General features: G+C 30.1%; 1 protein-coding gene across 1 annotated transcript in view; it reads left to right on the top strand.

Moving 5' to 3' along the window:
- Positions 1-876: 876 nt before the first annotated feature.
- LOC138322753 (solute carrier family 15 member 4-like) overlaps positions 877-21,111 on the top strand; it is a 30,570-nt gene continuing 10,335 nt past the window's right edge. The window contains exons 1-7 of the mRNA XM_069266839.1: positions 877-1,063; positions 6,743-6,873; positions 7,530-7,840; positions 19,368-19,466; positions 19,693-19,778; positions 20,218-20,357; positions 20,637-20,806. Of these exons, the coding sequence (XP_069122940.1) occupies positions 7,555-7,840; positions 19,368-19,466; positions 19,693-19,778; positions 20,218-20,357; positions 20,637-20,806 (781 nt within the window). The 5' untranslated portion in view covers positions 877-1,063; positions 6,743-6,873; positions 7,530-7,554. The remainder of the gene's footprint in view (positions 1,064-6,742; positions 6,874-7,529; positions 7,841-19,367; positions 19,467-19,692; positions 19,779-20,217; positions 20,358-20,636; positions 20,807-21,111) is intronic.

Genomic DNA, 21,111 nt, shown 5'->3' with positions numbered 1-21,111 from the left:
ATTGAATGAAAATATTCGAAAACATTTTACCATATATTTTAATTGATGATTTATCAAAATGGACAATGATACAAAGGCATAGTTCCTTGTCATACACTAGTAGCAATATACACACACGTAAACACTTTGTACTCCATCCGGTAAGCACGTAATACCTTTAATGAGAATGGACTTGCAGTTGGGGTTTTCTTAGAACGTATCACTGCAGACCTTTCGAAATGACTACATACTGTAAATCGAAATAAAACGTCGGGATTAACAATTGTACCAATAAACATGTACTTGCTTCGATACACACAATAACATTGCAAATCTAAATAATATATTCAATCATCAATAAACAAAAACTTCTGTAGCTGGCAAACATGACACGGAAGAATTCCTTGATTTGATATTACTAGAATTTAGAAATATAATGACTCTTGGATCACAAAGCAAAGATAACAAAGATTCGTTTACTAATTCATGACTCTAATATGTTAAAATTAAAATCTTCGTGTAAATGTTACAAGAACATAGAAATTGACGTTAATCCTATCCATAATTTTCAATGATATCTAAATAAATAATGAAAACATACTATTTACCAAAGCATTTTGACAATTAAATTAATGCTTAATAATATTTATAGTTACTAACAATCATTATAATCGTTCGGTCCCAATGTTTTCTGTTATTGGCAGGTATCTATTTCATACAAGAATTATTACGATATGGTTAACTGCATAGTGAAACTATTTGTCATACTTTATCAAACAAATAAGGTTATCATTGCATTTCTCACAATCATTATGTAATGTCTTTCCCAAATAGGAATTCTAATGAAAATTATATACAGGTACAAAGTAAAGGGAAATAACTCCTATAAAATGTATCAGGAAACACTTGTACAACACAGGTATCACAAAATATAGGACGGTACACATTGGTCATTTATACTCCCACTTTCACTTTCTGATGTTGTTCCATTAATGAGGTTTTCTCTATTTACGTCATCCATAGTCACCATAACACACGGATTTCTGAAGAAATACTCGGACACAGACATCACAATGGAAGAAATGTAAGTATAGAAGGATCCATGTCTATACAGGTGTAATTGGAATATCTGGGAACTAATAATAGATATATTGGTTCGTGACAGAATCCAGATTGACGTACATGTCTAATGAGGTATAATAATGATACATTAGCTGTTGATAACTTATTTGATATAGATTTGTCCGTACTGTTATCATTAATTCATTATCATTTTACGAGACATTGATTACTACAGATTCCTTAGGTGTTTACACCTATATTTTAACATCCAGTAGACTACCCCATCACAAATCACCAAATCTATTGTACACTGAACAGGTGCACATAAGGATAAGTTAGCATACGGAAATAAACACTTCCTTAAGTCAAGTCCTGCTTCTGTCATAATGTATTCCTAAGCTAAGAAAACTAGTACGTGGCGAAATAAAACGGAATGTTATTGATTAATATAAAACTTGGCTATCATACATCCATCGTGAATTGTCATTTAACAATAGTCTAATCCTTTTATTAACTCCGCTTCTTCGTGAGGGGTATGAGTAGTAAATCCATATTTTGGTTGGGTAGTAGGATCACTAGAAGTACCGTCTAGTGTTGCCTGAATAGGGTGTCGATCTTCCTCGCGTATCATTCCAGCTTCCTCATCCTCCTCTATTCCCGGACCAGTAGTTTCATCACGTCCAAAAAGTTTGATGTAGCAGGGGAAAACAGCTGTCAAACTCTGGATAGCACTGTTCCAGTTATTGGGCAAACACCGTCGGATTGCAATGATTATCAGTATGTTGATAACAAAGGCAAGAAATAGGATCGCCAATGGGATAGTCCAGTATGGGAATGCCTCCGTCTCCGGTACTGTGAAAGTAAACATCAGCAAATATCATCCTTTAGTTCTAACTAACAAATTGGTGACAGAAAATTCTGACGAGAAATGCTAAAACCGACTATCAGATCATCTAGATTCGATCGACCTGATAATTCACCTTTTGAAACTGGTTGTCTCCTTTTAGCTTACAGAAACAAGAAAAAACGCATATTGCATACTTAAAAAAAATGTTTTGGTTAATACTACATTTGTTGACAATTGAGGATTATTTCTCCACAAAAGTCGTTAACTTTCGTTTTAGAGGTTGTAACGTATGGAATCACGTGATCGTGTGACCAAATGAGGTAGTGTCATATTTTTAAAGACACACACTAACAAGGAAGTAATGATAAAAATTGATCGAGGAATTTATATATGTTAGATATATCACTCTCAAAATCAACCTTACGAATCAAAGGAAACACTGTTTTAGTAGGAATACTTCGGCTATATGTTTTCTGTGTGTGTTTCGGTGATTACGTTGTGGTTATATACCTTAAAACGGTGTGTGGTGTGTGGTGTCACGGTTAAAATAATACTCGCGAATCACTCTATCCCTTATCCCTATAACCTACCTAGAATACATGGATATACACCTCTAACACTGATTGATTACGTCCATTGTTTTTACTGGATACACGATAATAACATGGCTAACTGCATGGCATGTAAACTGTCCGGAAAGTGTTTTGTATTTCGTCTCTTTTGTTGGGAAGCACATTCAGTCCGTAACATTAGTTATTTAAAAATACTATAATTGTATATTTATACTACATACAGTTATAGACAAGATCGATGGTCAAAGCTTTCATTATAATATATAACGAACTATACATTGAATAGGAAAGCTGAGGATCCAGGAAATATGAAACTTCCGCGTAATACTAATGCCTTTATGTACTTGGTGTTATTTCTCACATTGCCTCATACACAAATCGATCGGTATTAATTATTTAGTGTTTTAAACACAACTAATGATAAAAACATTGTTTTTGAAGAGACGACATTAATATCGACAGTAGCAATGTTAGTTCTATCTTCTATGACATTTTCAGTACGATTCAGGATAACATTAATATCGACAGTAGCAATGTTAGTTCTATCTTCTATGACATTTTCAGTACGATTCAGGATAACATTAATATCGACAGTAGCAGTGTTAGTTCTATCTTCCATGACATTTTCAGTACGATTCAGGATAACATTAATATCGACAGTAGCAATGTTAGTTCTATCTTCTATGACATTTTCAGTACGATTCAGGATAACATTAATATCGACAGTAGCAATGTTAGTTCTATCTTCTATGACATTTTCAGTACGATTCAGGATAATATTAATATCGACAGTAGCAATGTTAGTTCTATCTTCTATGACATTTTCAGTACGATTCAGGATAACATTAATATCGACAGTAGCAATGTTAGTTCTATCTTCTATGACATTTTCAGTACGATTCAGGATAACATTAATATCGACAGTAGCAATGTTAGTTCTATCTTCTATGACATTTTCAGTACGATTCAGGATAACATTAATATCGACAGTAGCAATGTTAGTTCTATCTTCTATGACATTTTCAGTACGATTCAGGATAACATTAATATCGACAGTAGCAGTGTTAGTTCTATCTTCTATGACATTTTCAGTACGATTCAGGATAACATTAATATCGACAGTAGCAATGTTAGTTCTATCTTCCATGACATTTTCAGTACGATTCAGGATAACATTAATATCGACAGTAGCAATGTTAGTTCTATCTTCTATGACATTTTCAGTACGATTCAGGATAACATTAATATCGACAGTAGCAATGTTAGTTCTATCTTCTATGACATTTTCAGTACGATTCAGGATAACATTAATATCGACAGTAGCAGTGTTAGTTCTATCTTCTATGACATTTTCAGTACGATTCAGGATAACATTAATATCGACAGTAGCAGTGTTAGTTCTATCTTCTATGACATTTTCAGTACGATTCAGGATAACATTAATATCGACAGTAGCAGTGTTAGTTCTATCTTCTATGACATTTTCAGTACGATTCAGGATAACATTAATATCGACAGTAGCAATGTTAGTTCTATCTTCTATGACATTTTCAGTACGATTCAGGATAATATTAATATTCGACAGTAGCAATTGTTAGTTCTATCTTCTATGACATTTTCAGTACGATTCAGGATAACATTAATATCGACAGTAGCAATGTTAGTTCTATCTTCTATGACATTTTCAGTACGATTCAGGATAACATTAATATCGACAGTAGCAATGTTAGTTCTATCTTCTATGACATTTTCAGTACGATTCAGGATAATATTAATATCGACAGTAGCAGTGTTAGTTCTATCTTCTATGACATTTTCAGTACGATTCAGGATAACATTAATATCGACAGTAGCATGTTAGTTCTATCTTCTATGACATTTTCAGTACGATTCAGGATAACATTAATATCGACAGTAGCAGTGTTAGTTCTATCTTCTATGACATTTTCAGTACGATTCAGGATAATATTAATATCGACAGTAGCAATGTTAGTTCTATCTTCTATGACATTTTCAGTACGATTCAGGATAACATTAATATCGACAGTAGCAATGTTAGTTCTATCTTCTATGACATTTTCAGTACGATTCAGGATAACATTAATATCGACAGTAGCAATGTTAGTTCTATCTTCTATGACATTTTCAGTACGATTCAGGATAACATTAATATCGACAGTAGCAATGTTAGTTCTATCTTCTATGACATTTTCAGTACGATTCAGGATAACATTAATATCGACAGTAGCAATGTTAGTTCTATCTTCTATGACATTTTCAGTACGATTCAGGTCATACCCAGCTATAATGATAATGTCGAGATTTAGTACAATAAATACTAGATTTAATTTGTTAATATGTGTGTTTAACATTGTATGCACAGTCATACTATCAAAGCCAGTCTGACTTAGTATGCAGGACATTCTCTTGGTGCACGTCGTTGTATCGTAATTCACGTAATTTAGTTTCCACAGATGATATTATTAACTTTTATATTGTCGTGGTTTTCATGTTTTCATTATAACGTGTTCTTATCGCTTTTTTTTTTTTTTTTTTTTTTTTTTGGGGGGGGGGGGTGCATTTTTTCATTTATCATTAATTCATTTGTAAGTAATATTAACAGGGTCATTTAAAGCATACCAGATTTAGGTGGTGGAAAGCAGTTGGAAAGATCGAAGGAAACCTACAAACCTATGGCAGCACGGGAAACTGTCCCGTGGGTTCTGGTTCGAAAACTCGAAACCCAGATTTGGATGGCTTGTTATATGTCGCGTAACCCGTGTTGTCAACATAGATTCATTATAAAATTTGGACAATGAGCAGTTTAACCTATTTGGTATTTTAATAGGATCCAACATCGACATGACTGCACATTACACATGTACATTTGTTTTTGCTTTTAGGTCATCTTACCCGAAGGGTCAGGATGACCTATTGTTATCATGCATCGTCCGTCGTCGTGCGCCATGTGTAAATTTTTCATTCAAACCGAAAGGCCTAGGATACTGATATTTGGCATGTGGCATGCTGGGATGAAGGGCTACAAAGTTTGTTCAAATGAATGACCCTGACCTTTGTTTTAATCTTACAAGGATAGAACAGGACGAAGACACGTGCTATTCAACATGGCTGATTTTATTCACTGACTAGATATTACTTTACAAACATACAGTATTACTGCGCACGAGTATAGGTGGTGCGTCAAATGTACCAACATGAAGTTACTTATGATAACAACCTTCATTCAAGGTCACAAGGGACCAAAAGGCAAAACGTTTAAACGACTTCTTCTCAAGAACCAAAAGGCCCAGAGTACTCATATTTGGCCTGCGGCATGCTGGGATGAGGGGCTACAAAGGTTGTTCAAATAAATGACATTGACCTTCATTCAAGGTCACATTGGTCAAATATGCTGAAATCTTTAAAACGACCTCTTGTGAATAACTAAGAGGCATAGAGACCTGATATTGCGCCTGTGGCATGCTGGGATGAAGGGCTACCAAATTTGTTCAAATAAATTACCTTGACCTTCATTCAATGTTACGGGGGTCAAATAGGCTAAAATCTTTAAACGACTTCTCCTCAAGAGCCAAAAACCGCCAAGGTACTGATATTGGGCCTGTGATATGCTGGGATGAAGAGCTTCCAAGTTGTTTTTTTAATGAATAATGACCTTGATCTTTATTCAAGGTCACATAGGTCAAATAGGCTAAAAACAATCAAAAGGCCAAGGTTACTTATATAAAGGGCTACCAAATTTGTTCACATAAATAACCTTGACCTTCATTCAAGGTCACAGGGGTCAAATAGACGAAAGTATTTAAACGACTTTTTGTGAATAATTAAGAGGTCTAGATACCTGATATTGGGCTTTTGACATGCACGAATGAATGACTAACAAGTTTGTTTGAATGAAGGACATTGACCTTCATTCAAGGTCACATGGGTCAAATAGGATAAACGAATTCTTTTGAATAACTAAAAGGCCTAGAGATATGTCAGAACCTGAACTTCTTCTATTAAAAGATTTCTTTTGTATTGCTTTAATAGATGACCGTTAAGGCCCATGGGCCTCTTGTTGATTTTGCGACCTAAATATCAATTAGCATAGCCATCTTCCTATGCTATCTTTTGCTCAAATAAAAGGAAATTTTAATTTTCTAAGAATTCTAAGTTCAGTTGCCTCCTTCCCTTGTATGTGTAGTTATTTGTTATGTCGTTTATTTATATTATCAAACACTTCATATATTTATATATACATTTCTACATCTGTCTATTACAGGTAACGGTGAACTTTTAAGCATCCCAGCATCATTGGCGATCATTGGTGACAGCTGATCTGAATATGTCCACAACTACATTATCAGACATTTTGATATAATTTGATGTTGAGCACCGATTTTATATAATCAGGTGGGTATATTTAAGTCAAAATTGAGATAATGTAAGCTCACGAAAAGTTTATTAAAAATATCAATACTATTATCAAAGAGGAATTAAGTACCGGGTAAATATTTGATAACGGTTTTCTGATATGTTGCCTGTTCAGAGATAGAAGTTATTGTATCTGAACATCTCCACGTTTTATCTGAAAAGCTATACACTTTATCTATAGAGTTATACAGAAACAAATGTCGTATACGACGTTTAAACAAAGGTGGTGGAGATCTGTATAATGAGTATATTTTCTGTATAGTTCAGAGTGACTTAGTGGTTGATTTCCAATGCAGTGTAAATATTTGATGTTGATGGAGTTTGTTCGTAAATGTATTATTTCGATATATTATAGAACTATTTAGTACCTTGACACCGCTGTTTTGGGCTATTGTAAATCACAATCCAAATACTATCAAACTAATTCACTGGTGAATATGATTTGATAAATATGAATATTTTCCAGTTCCGGTGTTATTGCTTCTAATTCAAATCTTTTGACATGCGATTCGGTTTGTGATAATATACTGCAAGTCTTTTGAAGGAGACTGGACCTTTTCCTAGCTATTTGCGCTGTTAAGGAGATATTCTATTCTTTCTTTACTTTACCTTAATAGATTACATTTTCTTATCAGGGTAGCCGTATATAAAGCCGCCGGTATGGCCCAATTTAAAGCAGACGAGAGGGAACCTCTCATTGGCGGTGATAGGCCCCCGAACACAATTGTCTTACATAGAAGTATAGACGAGCCAGTGATGGAGAAGGGCGAGGAAAAGAAGTCCGCATTTAGCGGCAAGACTGGTCTAGTTGTTGTGTCGATATTGATGACCGAACTCTGTGAACGTTTGACTTATTACAGTGTTGTGGCTAACCTTGTGTTATTCTGTACTTCCAAACTGGACATCCCCAGCTCGGACGCAGCCAACATTAGCCTTGTATTCTCAGGTAAATTAACATAAATTATCCCCAACCTCTGCATTAGCCTTGTATTCTCAGGTAAATTAACATAAATTATCTCCAACCTCTGCATTAGCCTTGTATTCTCAGGTAAATTAACATGAATTATCCCCAACCTCTGCATTAGCCTTGTATTCTCAGGTAAATTAACAAATTATCCCCAACCTCTGCATTAGCCTTGTATTCTCAGATAAATTAACATAAATCATCCCCAACCTCTGCATTAGCCTTGTATTCTCAGGTAAATTAACATGAATTATCCCCAACCTCTGCATTAGCCTTGTATTCTCAGGTAAATTAACATGAATTATCCCCAACCTCTGCATTAGCCTTGTATTCTCAGGTAAATTAACATGAATTATCCCCAACCTCTGCATTAGCCTTGTATTCTCAGGTAAATTAACATAAATTATCCCCAACCTCTGCATTAGCCTTGTATTCTCAGGTAAATTAACATAAATTATCCCCAACCTCTGCATTAGCTTTGTATTCTCAGGTAAATTAACATAAATTATCCCCAACCTCTGCATTAGCTTTGTATTCTCAGGTAAGATACCATGAATTATCCCCAACCTCTGCATTAGGCTTGTATTCTCAGGTAAATTAACATAAATTATCCCCAACCTCGGCATTAGCCTTGTATTCTCAGGTAAATTAACATAAATTATCCCCAACCTCTGCATTAGCTTTGTATTCTCAGGTAAATTAACATAAATTATCCCCAACCTCTGCATTAGCTTTGTATTCTCAGGTAAGATACCATGAATTACCACCAAACATTTCTTCCTCATACACATTGTTTTCTAATGCAAAATAACATTACTGCTTGACTGTTCTTTCCATCTAAATCATCAAATTCACTCCTGACTTTAATGTCTTATTTTCAAATTTAGCACATTAGACTTTGAACTGGTAACTCTCTTGCAGTAAAAGTAGTAATAGAAACACTAGTAAAACATGCAGAAGTGTAGAACATGAGATACACTGATCCTAGCTTTATACACCAGTTCCATGGGTTACATGTACAGTATGGTCACAGTAACATACAGTACAGAGTCATATTTACAATGTGAATACAGTCTCGTGTGGTTATGCTGAAATGTATATTTTAATCAGTGCCTTACTAAAAAAACCTGGTATTTCTCTATGCCTGTATCAGAATCATTGTCAATATTACCATTGCAACGTTAAGTAAAAGAAAATAATAGATAACATAAAATTGGAAAATCACTACTATTCCGATATCATTATTTACACACTCTTAACTTAAACTCCACAGCCTTATCATCTTTGTAGATACAAACAGCACCTGATATCATTTATAAAACACCGTTATTATCATAGCGAGTACATGTAGCTATGTACCCACAACTATAACGCGTAAAGCAAAGCATAAACAACATTACCATCAGCACTATACAAATCACTAAATCACAATATATAAAAAACAGAACCATCAGAACTCTAACAATCACTAAATCACAATATGTGTAAGCAACAGAATCATCAGCACTATACAAATCACTAAATCACAATATATAAAAAACAGAATCATCAGAACTCTAACAATCACTAAATCACAATATGTTTAAGCAACAGAATCATCAGAACTCTAACAATCACTAAATCACAATATGTTTAAGCAACAGAATCATCAGAACTCTAACAATCACTAAATCACAATATAAACAACAGAGCCATCAAAACCATAATAGTCACTACTATAAACATACGGTGGTGCTTTATCTATAAGTAGTATTACGAGAACAGATCCTGTCCTGAATACCAGCATTGTAGACGTGGTAGGGTCCTGCTCAGACTTGTCTTGTTGTGTCGGAGGTTTGGGTTACTCAGAGAAATAACTATGTTTTAGAACCTGCTGTACAGATTTTAGAAAAAATAGTGTGTTGAAAAACATCTCTTGAACATGTGTTTTACATACTGATTTTTATCAAAGGTTACTCTAGCGCTTCATGGAATTTGCCTCTGTCCAGTTTTCGTTCGTATTGGCTATGAATGCCAACTGAAAGACGTTCAATGCTTAAATATACAATTATTACTGTTATTCAATAATATACAATTACTACTGTTATACAATAATATACAATTATTACTGGTATACAATGGTATACAATAATATGCAATTATTACTGTTATACAATAATATGCAATTATTACTGGTATACAATAATATACAATTATTACTGGTATACAATAATATACAATATTTACTGGTATACTACATATAATATACAAATTATTTTACTGGTATACAATAATATACAATTATTACTGGTATACAATGATATACACATTATTACTGGTATACAATAATATACAATTATTACTGGTATACAATAATATACAATTATTACTGGTATACAATAATATACAATTATTACTGGTATACAATAATATACAATTATTATTACTGGTTATACAATGGTATACAATAATATACAATTATTACTGGTATACAATAATATACAATTATTACTGGTATACAATAATATACTAATTATTACTGGTATACAATATATACAATGGTATACAATAATATACAATTATTACTGGTATACAATAATATACAATTATTACTGGTATACAATAATAACAATTATGTATACATGGTATACATACAATAATATACAATTATTACTGGTATACAATAATATACAATTATTACTGGTATACAATAATATACAATTATTACTGGTATACAATATATACAATTATTACTGGTATACAATAATATACAATTATTACTGGTATACAATAATATATTACTGTATACAATTATTACTGGTATACAATAATATACAATTATTACTGGTATACATAATATACAATTATTACTGGTATACAATAATAACATATTACTGGTATACAATAATATATTACTGGTATACAATAATATACAATTATTACTGGTATACAATAATATACAATTATTACTGGTATACAATAAATATACAATTATTACAATGGTATACAATAATATACAATTATTACTGGTATACAATAATATACAATTATTACTGGTATACAATAATATACAATTATTACTGGTATACAATAATATACAATTATTACTGGTATACAATAATATACAATTATTACTGGTATACAATAATATACAATTATTACTGGTATACAATAATATACAATTATTACTGGTATACAATAATATACAATTATTACTGGTATACAATAATATACAATTATTACTGGTATACAATAATATACAATTATTACTGGTATACAATAATATACAATTATTACTGGTATACAATAAATATACAATTATTACTGGTATACAATAATATACAATTATACTGTATACAATAATATACATTATTACTGGTATACAATAATATACAATTATTACTGGTATAATACAATAATACTGACAATTATTACTGGTATACAATAATATACAATTATTACTGGTATACAATAATATACAATTATTACTGGTATACAATAATATACAATATTACTGGTATACAATAAATTATACTGGATACAATAATATACAATTTACTGGTATACAATAATATACAATTATTACTGGTATACAATAATATACAATTATTACTGGTATACAATAATATACAATTATTACTGGTATACAATAATATACAATTATTATGGTATACAATAATATACAATTATTACTGGTATACAATAATATACAATTATTACTGGTATACAATAATATACAATTATTACTGGTATACAATAATATACAATTATTACTGGTATACAATAATATACATATTATTACTGGTATACAATAATACAATTATTACTGTATACAAATTATACAATTATTACTGGTATACAATAATATACAATTATTACTGGTATACAATAATATACAATTATTACTGGTATACAATAATATACAATTATTACTGGTATACAATAATATACAATTATTACTGGTATACAATAATATACAATTATTACTGGTATACAATTAATATACAATTATTACTGGTATACAATAATATACAATTATTACTGGTATACAATAATATACAATTATTACTGGTATACAATAATATACAATTATTACTGGTATACAATAATATACAATTATTACTGGTATACAATAATATACAATTATTACTGGTATACAATAATATACAATTATTACTGGTATACAATAATATACAATTATTACTGGTATACAATAATATACAATATTACATGTATTACTGGTATACAATAATATACAATTATTACTGGTATACAATAATATACAATTATTACTGGTATACAATAATATACAATTATTACTGGTATACAATAATAGACAATTATTACTGGTATACAATGATATACAATTATTACTGGTATACAATGATATACATTTATTACTGGTATACAATGATATAAATTATTACTGGTATACAATAATATACAATATATTACTGGTATACAATAATATACAATTATTACTGGTATTACAATAATATAATTATTACTGGTATACAATAATATACATTTATTACTGGTATACAATGATATACAATTATTACTGGTATACAATAATATACAATTATTACTGGTATACAATAATATACAATTATTACTGGTATACAATAATATACAATTATTACTGGTATACAATAATATACAATTATTACTGGTATACAATAATATACAATTATTACTGGTATACAATAATATACAATTATTACTGGTATACAATAATATACAATTATTACTGGTATACAATAATATACAATTATTACTGGTATACAATAATAGACAATTATTACTGGTATACAATAATATACAATTATTACTGGTATACAATAATATACAATTATTACTGGTATACAATAATATACAATTATTACTGGTATACAATAATATACAATTATTACTGGTATACAATAATATACAATTATTACTGGTATACAATAATATACAATTATTACTGGTATACAATAATATACAATTATTACTGGTATACAATAATAGACAATTATTACTGGTATACAATAATATACAATTATTACTGGTATACAATAATAGACAATTATTACTGGTATACAATAATATACAATTATTACTGGTATACAATAATATACAATTATTACTGGTATACAATAATATACAATTATTACTGGTATACAATAATATACAATTATTACTGGTATACAATAATATACAATTATTACTGGTATACAATAATATACAATTATTACTGGTATACAATAATATACAATTATTACTGGTATACAATAATATACAATTATTACTGGTATACAATAATATACAATTATTACTGGTATACAATAATATACAATTATTACTGGTATACAATAATATACAATTATTACTGGTATACAATAATATACAATTATTACTGGTATACAATAATATACAATTATTACTGGTATACAATAATATACAATTATTACTGGTATACAATATATATACAATATTACTGGTATACAATAATATACAATTATTACTGGTATACAATAATATACAATTATTACTGGTATACAATAATATACAATTATTACTGGTATACAATAATATACAATTATTACTGGTATACAATAATATACAATTATTACTGGTATACAATAATATACAATTATTACTGGTATACAATAATATACAATTATTACTGGTATACAATAATATACAATTATTACTGGTATACAATAATATACAATTATTACTGGTATACAATAATATACAATTATTACTGGTATACAATAATATACAATTATTACTGGTATACAATAATATACAATTATTACTGGTATACAATAATATACAATTATTACTGGTATACAATAATATACAATTATTACTGGTATACAATAATATACAATTATTACTGGTATACAATAATATACAATTATTACTGGTATACAATAATATACAATTATTACTGGTATACAATAATATACAATTATTACTGGTATACAATAATATACAATTATTACTGGTATACAATAATAACATTATTACTGGTATACAATAATAACATTATTACTGGTATACAATAATATACAATTATTACTGGTATACAATATCTATTACTGGTATACAATAATATACAATTATTACTGGTATACAATAATATACAATTATTACTGGTATACAATAATATACAATTATTACTGGTATACAATAATATACAATTATTACTGGTATACAATAATATACAATTATTACTGGTATACAATAATATACAATTATTACTGGTATACAATAATATACAATTATTACTGGTATACAATAATATAAATTATTACTGGTATACAATAATATACAATTATTACTGGTATACAATAATATACAATTATTACTGGTATACAATTATTATTACTGGTATACAATAATATACAATTATTACTGGTATACAATAATATACAATTATTACTGGTATACAATAATATAAATTATTACTGGTATACAATATATACAATTATTACTGGTATACAATAATATACAATTATTACTGGTATACAATAATATACAATTATTACTGGTATACAATAATATACAATTATTACTGGTATACAATAATATACAATTATTACTGGTATACAATAATATACAATTATTACTGGTATACAATAATATACAATTATTACTGGTATACAATAATATACAATTATTACTGGTATACAATAATATACAATTATTACTGGTATACAATAATATACAATTATTACTGGTATACAATAATATATTATTACTGTATACAATAATATACAATATTACTGGTATACAATAATATACAATTATTACTGGTATACAATAATATACAATTATTACTGGTATACAATAATATACAATTATTACTGGTATACAATAATATACAATTATTACTGGTATACAATAATATACAATTATTACTGGTATACAATAATATACAATTATTACTGGTATACAATAATATACAATTATTACTGGTATACAATAATATACAATTATTACTGGTATACAATAATATACAATTATTACTGGTATACAATAATATACAATTATTACTGGTATACAATAATATACAATTATTACTGGTATACAATAATATAAATACATACAATAATATACAATTATTACTGGTATACAATAATATACAATTATTACTGGTATACAATAATATACAATTATTACTGGTATACAATAATATACAATAATATACAATTATACATTATTCTGGTATACAATAATATACAATTATTACTGGTATACAATAATATACAATTATTACTGGTAACATACAATATACAATAACTGGTATACAATAATATACAATTATTACTGGTATACAATAATATACAATTATTACTGGTATACAATAATATACAATTATTACTGGTATACAATAATATATACAATTATTACTGGTATACAATAATATACAATTATTACTGGTATACAATAATATACAATTATTACTGGTATACAATAATATACAATTATTACTGGTATACAATAATATACAATTATTACTGGTATACAATAATATACAATTATTACTGGTATACAATAATAGACAATTATTACTGGTATACAATAATATACAATTATTACTGGTATACAATAATATACAATTATTACTGGTATACAATAATATACAATTATTACTGGTATACAATAATATACAATATACTGGTATACAATATACAATGGTATACAATAATATACAATTATTACTGGTATACAATAATATACAATTATTACTGGTATACAATAATATACAATTATTACTGGTATACAATAATATACAATTATTATGGTTACAATAATACTTATTACTGGTATACAATAATATACAATTATTACTGGTATACAATAATATACAATTATTACTGGTATACAATAATATACAATATTACTGGTATACAATAATATACAATTATTACTGGTATACAATAATATACAATTATTATGGTATACAATAATATAAATTATACTGGTATACAATAATATACAATATACTGGTATACAATAATAACATATTACTGGTATACAATAATATACAATTATAACTATACTGTATTACTGGTATACAATAATATACAATTATTACTGGTATACAATAATATACAATTATTACTGGTATACAATAATATACAATCATTACTGGTATACAATAATATACAATCATTACTGGTATACAATAATATACAATTATTAGCATGTGTCATAGGGTAATAAAATCACGTTCTTTTCTCTTTTTTATTTAACAAAGAAACAGAAAGAAAAGGGCTAATTGCTATCTTAATGATATAAAATAATATAAAATGTAATTGCAATAATCATTGTGTACCCATTATCACAGTAACACCTGAGCTGACCGACATTTTGTGACAGGTATGATTTGTTTGTTGTTTTTCCTGATAACACGTGTACCAGATCTAGCCTACTAGACGGGTAGTGCACGGTACCTGTATAAGGACATGGACACCCTATACGCAATGGACGGGTATTAGAAAGCGTTCGTTTTTTTGCATCAGCAATCCTCTTGGTCTGTATATACAATCTAGTAAATACCTCCATATTGATGTAGAGGTTCCTGGCGGCGACGAAGACGATAAGATGTTTTGTTGGGGTGTCAGAGAAATGATTAATCTAAGACACCAGTATATTATCACGTTATATAACAGATGAAGTTTACACTAGGGTTTAAAAGTCTTGCAGGTAAAGTACATATCATATCTTACATTCATCCCAACATTTTCTCGTTGACAGTCTGAAATACGTTTACATACTATGGAAGCAAATAAAGCGCTGCCTATACATTCGTAAATCCATGGTGCATTTAACATAAGGACGACTGTTGGAGAACATCACAATACTGATATCACGTGACGCTACCCAAATTGGAAAACTGCCCAAAATGGTACATGGAATATTTTGGAAAGATATATGACTTATCTAAACTAGAAAATGTTTTCTTAATGTATTCAAACATTTTAGAATGACTAGACATTTATTAATCAAACAATATTTAGGAGATGTTCCACTTTGGGTTTTCGAACACAGGGTAAGAACGGGGATACTTCAAATCTCACTATTTCTGAACATATGCACTGCTGACAAGTAACCAAATTATGAAATTAAAACTAAAGGTATCTGTTTGAAGAACGTTAAGAGAAAAATCTAGATTCAAGTGCACGTTAGATCTTAAAGAGTCACGTTAGTATATATAAATGTACATGTATGTGATGTACATTGTTCATGGGTTCTGTTGCCAGATTATCTCTGATATTTATCCTTCCACAAACGAAGCAAGCTGGGAATGTGACTAATTTAAACCACATCGAAGATATGAAAATTCGTTGTCGATGTCGCAATAGATATGTACCCTTTATATTGCCACCTATAGTTATCATCGTTTTATCGATTTTGGGATGTAGCATAACGACAACCAAGATCTACCAAACTACAGTCCAACAACGCTTGAAGAATTTTAGGTCCCTTTGTTGACGTATATACAGAAAAATACTTTAATGATACCTGGAAACATGTGTTTTTATGACAGTTTCATGACTCTGTATTAAGATATACGTGTGTATATATAGCATCATCAAATCACTGCTGTATAGTTGTCAGATGGGAATCTTTTAGTGTGCTAGCAGTATCAGAGGTACAATAATATAACGGATTATCGTGTCGTTAATTAACAAAAACAGCATGTGTACACACTACAAAGGAGAGTATGTTAAAAAACTGGTAAATGTATAGCTCGTTAAAGACGTCAACAGCTGTTGTGTTACAGAAAGTGAAATCTTTATCTTCATCTAATATGTGATACTTGTTAACGGAAACATATAAGTGATATCAGTGATGTTCCTTCAGGACAGCTTTAAGGAGACAACTCCTATATTACCGATAGATGAAGTTAGTGACGTCACACAAAGGACACTAGACAAGGATGTGCCACAGACAGACAAACGTATATTTACACATACAAAACAGGCAGCTTGTATTCTGGGTATGGAGTTGTGTGAGAGAATGACATTTTACAGTGTGATGGCCAACATGGTACTGTTCTGTACCAGTACCGTAATGTTGTCTAGCACTTCAGCCGTTATCGTGTCCACAATTTTTTCTGGTACGTAAACATTGATAGACAATATTCAGGGTGGGCATTTAGTGTTCTGAAATCTGAAGTCATGAAACTTGATTTAAAGTATGGATATCACATCTGTCTCTCTGTTAAAGTATTCATTTTGAGGTTCTGTGATTGTTCACCTACCTGCTTTTCTACGTTATAATTAAAGGAGAGTCAATGACCACTTTTCTCTAAACCACAGCATGCATTTGTTATTATCAGGAACAAAACATGTGTCCTTATCTGTGAAACGTGATAGAGATTCAAAATCTGATACTTCACCATGTGTACCTCTTGCCTTCGGTAATTATGTGATTTTCTATCAGTTTTTGTTTTAAAACACGTCTGAAGGATGGAAGACCGAGGGAGGTTTCACAATTCTAATACATTGAGTTTGTCGGTGTGTGTCATGTCAATATTTATCTTACAATTTCTGTCATCAATTTTGCAGGAAACTAAAACTAATATAAAACGTTAGGTTTCATCATTTAATGTTCTTTAATCTCATTTTTATATTTGACTGTGCACATCAAAGTGTTTGTGAAAACCAGTATGTGATCAAGTGTATAAGTCATAACAACATGTACTCCAACCATTGGTCCATGTTAACCACTCACATAATATCCCTTTAGAACGTTGACGAATATCTATTGAAACTATATCAGGGAATGGAACTTCAGGTAACTGCTATTGAGGGTGCCCATGCTATCTCTCACTTCCATATCCGATTTATAGACTAGTACAGGTTTACCTGGCTAAGTCTACTAACCTTACGATTAAACACATATGGTTCAAACAAAAAATTTAAATTGATTTAAATCCCAAAACAAATACCCAGTAGACGCTGTAGGAGTTTGCTACTCTATAGAGGATCAAGTTGGTGTATTTCTGAGATCGCTATTTCTAAGTACACAAATACACTGCATCTTGATAACACATGGAATAGCATATGATGGCTATATCATTTTACATTAAAGAATAAAGAGCAAAACAAACCCATAGTCGAATGGAGAATTCTCCTCTGCATTATCTGCATTTTAACGCATTTTTGCCATGAAAGCTTTGTGATTTGGACAAAATATCTTCTTATTATTCAATAATTCCTGGTAACTACAGTTGTTGAATGTATTAAACATTACTCTATTATCGAGCGCGAGTATATCGCTTGATCACTTTGATCAATCAAATATACTTTTGGAATAATAACACAATTTGGCAGAGAATTTCGATGTTTACGTTATGTTTCATTGACAATAGACACCTACATGTAAAATATGGTCATTACGTTGACTTCGATTTTTTTTTTTTTTTTTTTTTGTTACTTTGTTTTATATCTAGTTTATTATCGTTATATTGACTTTGAATATAAATTTGCCATTGTTGTACTAAGATCTAACGTACTATTTTCAGGTACTGTTTACCTTATCCCTGTGATTGGAGGATATATATCGGATTCATACGCGGGGAAGTACAATACCATTCTAGGATCCGGTCTGATTTACTTACTAGGTAAGCTGGTAACATCGTATAGCATTACCTGGAATCATTTCGCCAATCGGGTGCTTAATCCATCCAAACAAAAGAAATAATTCTGAAAGATGATTATATATACATGTAACTGTCATTTAAAGCAATCTATAAAATGATATACAGAGTACAAAGAAATGTATTAATTCTAGCGTCTGTCACATTTATTTTATATTAGTATCAGATCCATAACACCCTTTCCCTATAGGATTATTCTTGCTGCCAGCGGCTGCCATAGATTATACAGGATGGTTCGGGAAAGACGACGAAGGGGCCGACTATGATCTAAGTATCGTGAGTGATTACCGACATTACATGTTGTTGTAAACTATTATTGTTGTCATGGTCAAGCAAAGACTTGCATGGTACAATGTAATGTAAACTCTTTAAATGTAATGTTGGCTAAACGGGTAAAAAGACGGGAGTGTCAAAATATTAAGATAAAACCTTGTAGAACACGTCTCTCTTCAGCACCAGATTATGCTTTCTCTAGGAGTAATATGTCCTGTTTGATTTTTATAATTTTGTGATTATGGAAGACAGGATTTAATCATCCACTCGAAAATTTTGTTAAATGAATTGATAATTTTAACTTATCTACATCAGTGTATCATTTCAGAATACATATTTTGCAAATCTAGTGATAGGTACATATACTAGAATTCCATTGGTCAAAATTAATAAAAGCACCCTGCGTTATCATGATAGAAAGTCGTACCTTTATTTTCTACAGGAGACAAGAAAAGCTTACTTCTTCATGGGGCTGATCTTCGTGGCCATAGGAACAGGAGGAATCAAGGCCAATGTCGGTCCCTATGGAGCACAACAAGTACAGGACCTCGGTCCAGACGCTGTCCAATCCTTCTTTAACTGGTGAGTGAAAAATATTTCATGATAAAAACACGTATGCCGGTTGCGTATTACCTACTTTCCATTTTCCCCTTGAATATCCTTCGTCTCATACACTGGAAAAAAACTAAATTTGTTGTAAAGATAATAGAATGGAAACCCAGTACTTGCGTAAGGTTGAAAAGTACCAAAATATACACTGAATGTTAGACGATGTATAACGCCCAGTATAGACTTTATAGGTTTTATGATAGGAGTGTAGTGACTAGGAAAAGGGAGGTAACCTGTTTTCATATTTCGAAGGTTTTACTGGTTCATCAACGCCGGATCCCTTGTGGCCTATTCTGGTGTGGCCTACATCCAACAAAACATCAGCTTCACAATTGGCTTCCTTATTCCTCTAGCCAGTATGTTCATCGCTCTTATCATCTTCGTCGCCGCCAGGAACCTCTACATCAACACTGCTGTCGGAGGTGAGAGAGAAACCCTAGGAGGATGCAGTCTTCTCGTTATTTATCCATGCTCCGCACTGTGTTGCACCTTCAATGTCTTTTAGCTATCTACATAACATGATGCATTTGTACAAATATAGCAATTATACACTAAAATCAATTTTAGTAATGTACAAAGGATCTTAAGTTCTTTTCAGTAGCCTCGCATATCAATATAAATTGTAGTGTAATAAGCCATCACTATTCCAGCTGTGTGACTGTTATAGAATAAAGAATACATAAAAACGAAGATAAAGCAATGCAACTACAGATTATCAAATTACTTA

Source organism: Argopecten irradians, chromosome 5 (assembly GCF_041381155.1).
Source record: "Argopecten irradians isolate NY chromosome 5, Ai_NY, whole genome shotgun sequence".
Lineage (NCBI taxonomy): Eukaryota > Metazoa > Mollusca > Bivalvia > Pectinida > Pectinidae > Argopecten > Argopecten irradians.
This window is presented reverse-complemented; position numbering and strand designations above follow the sequence as displayed.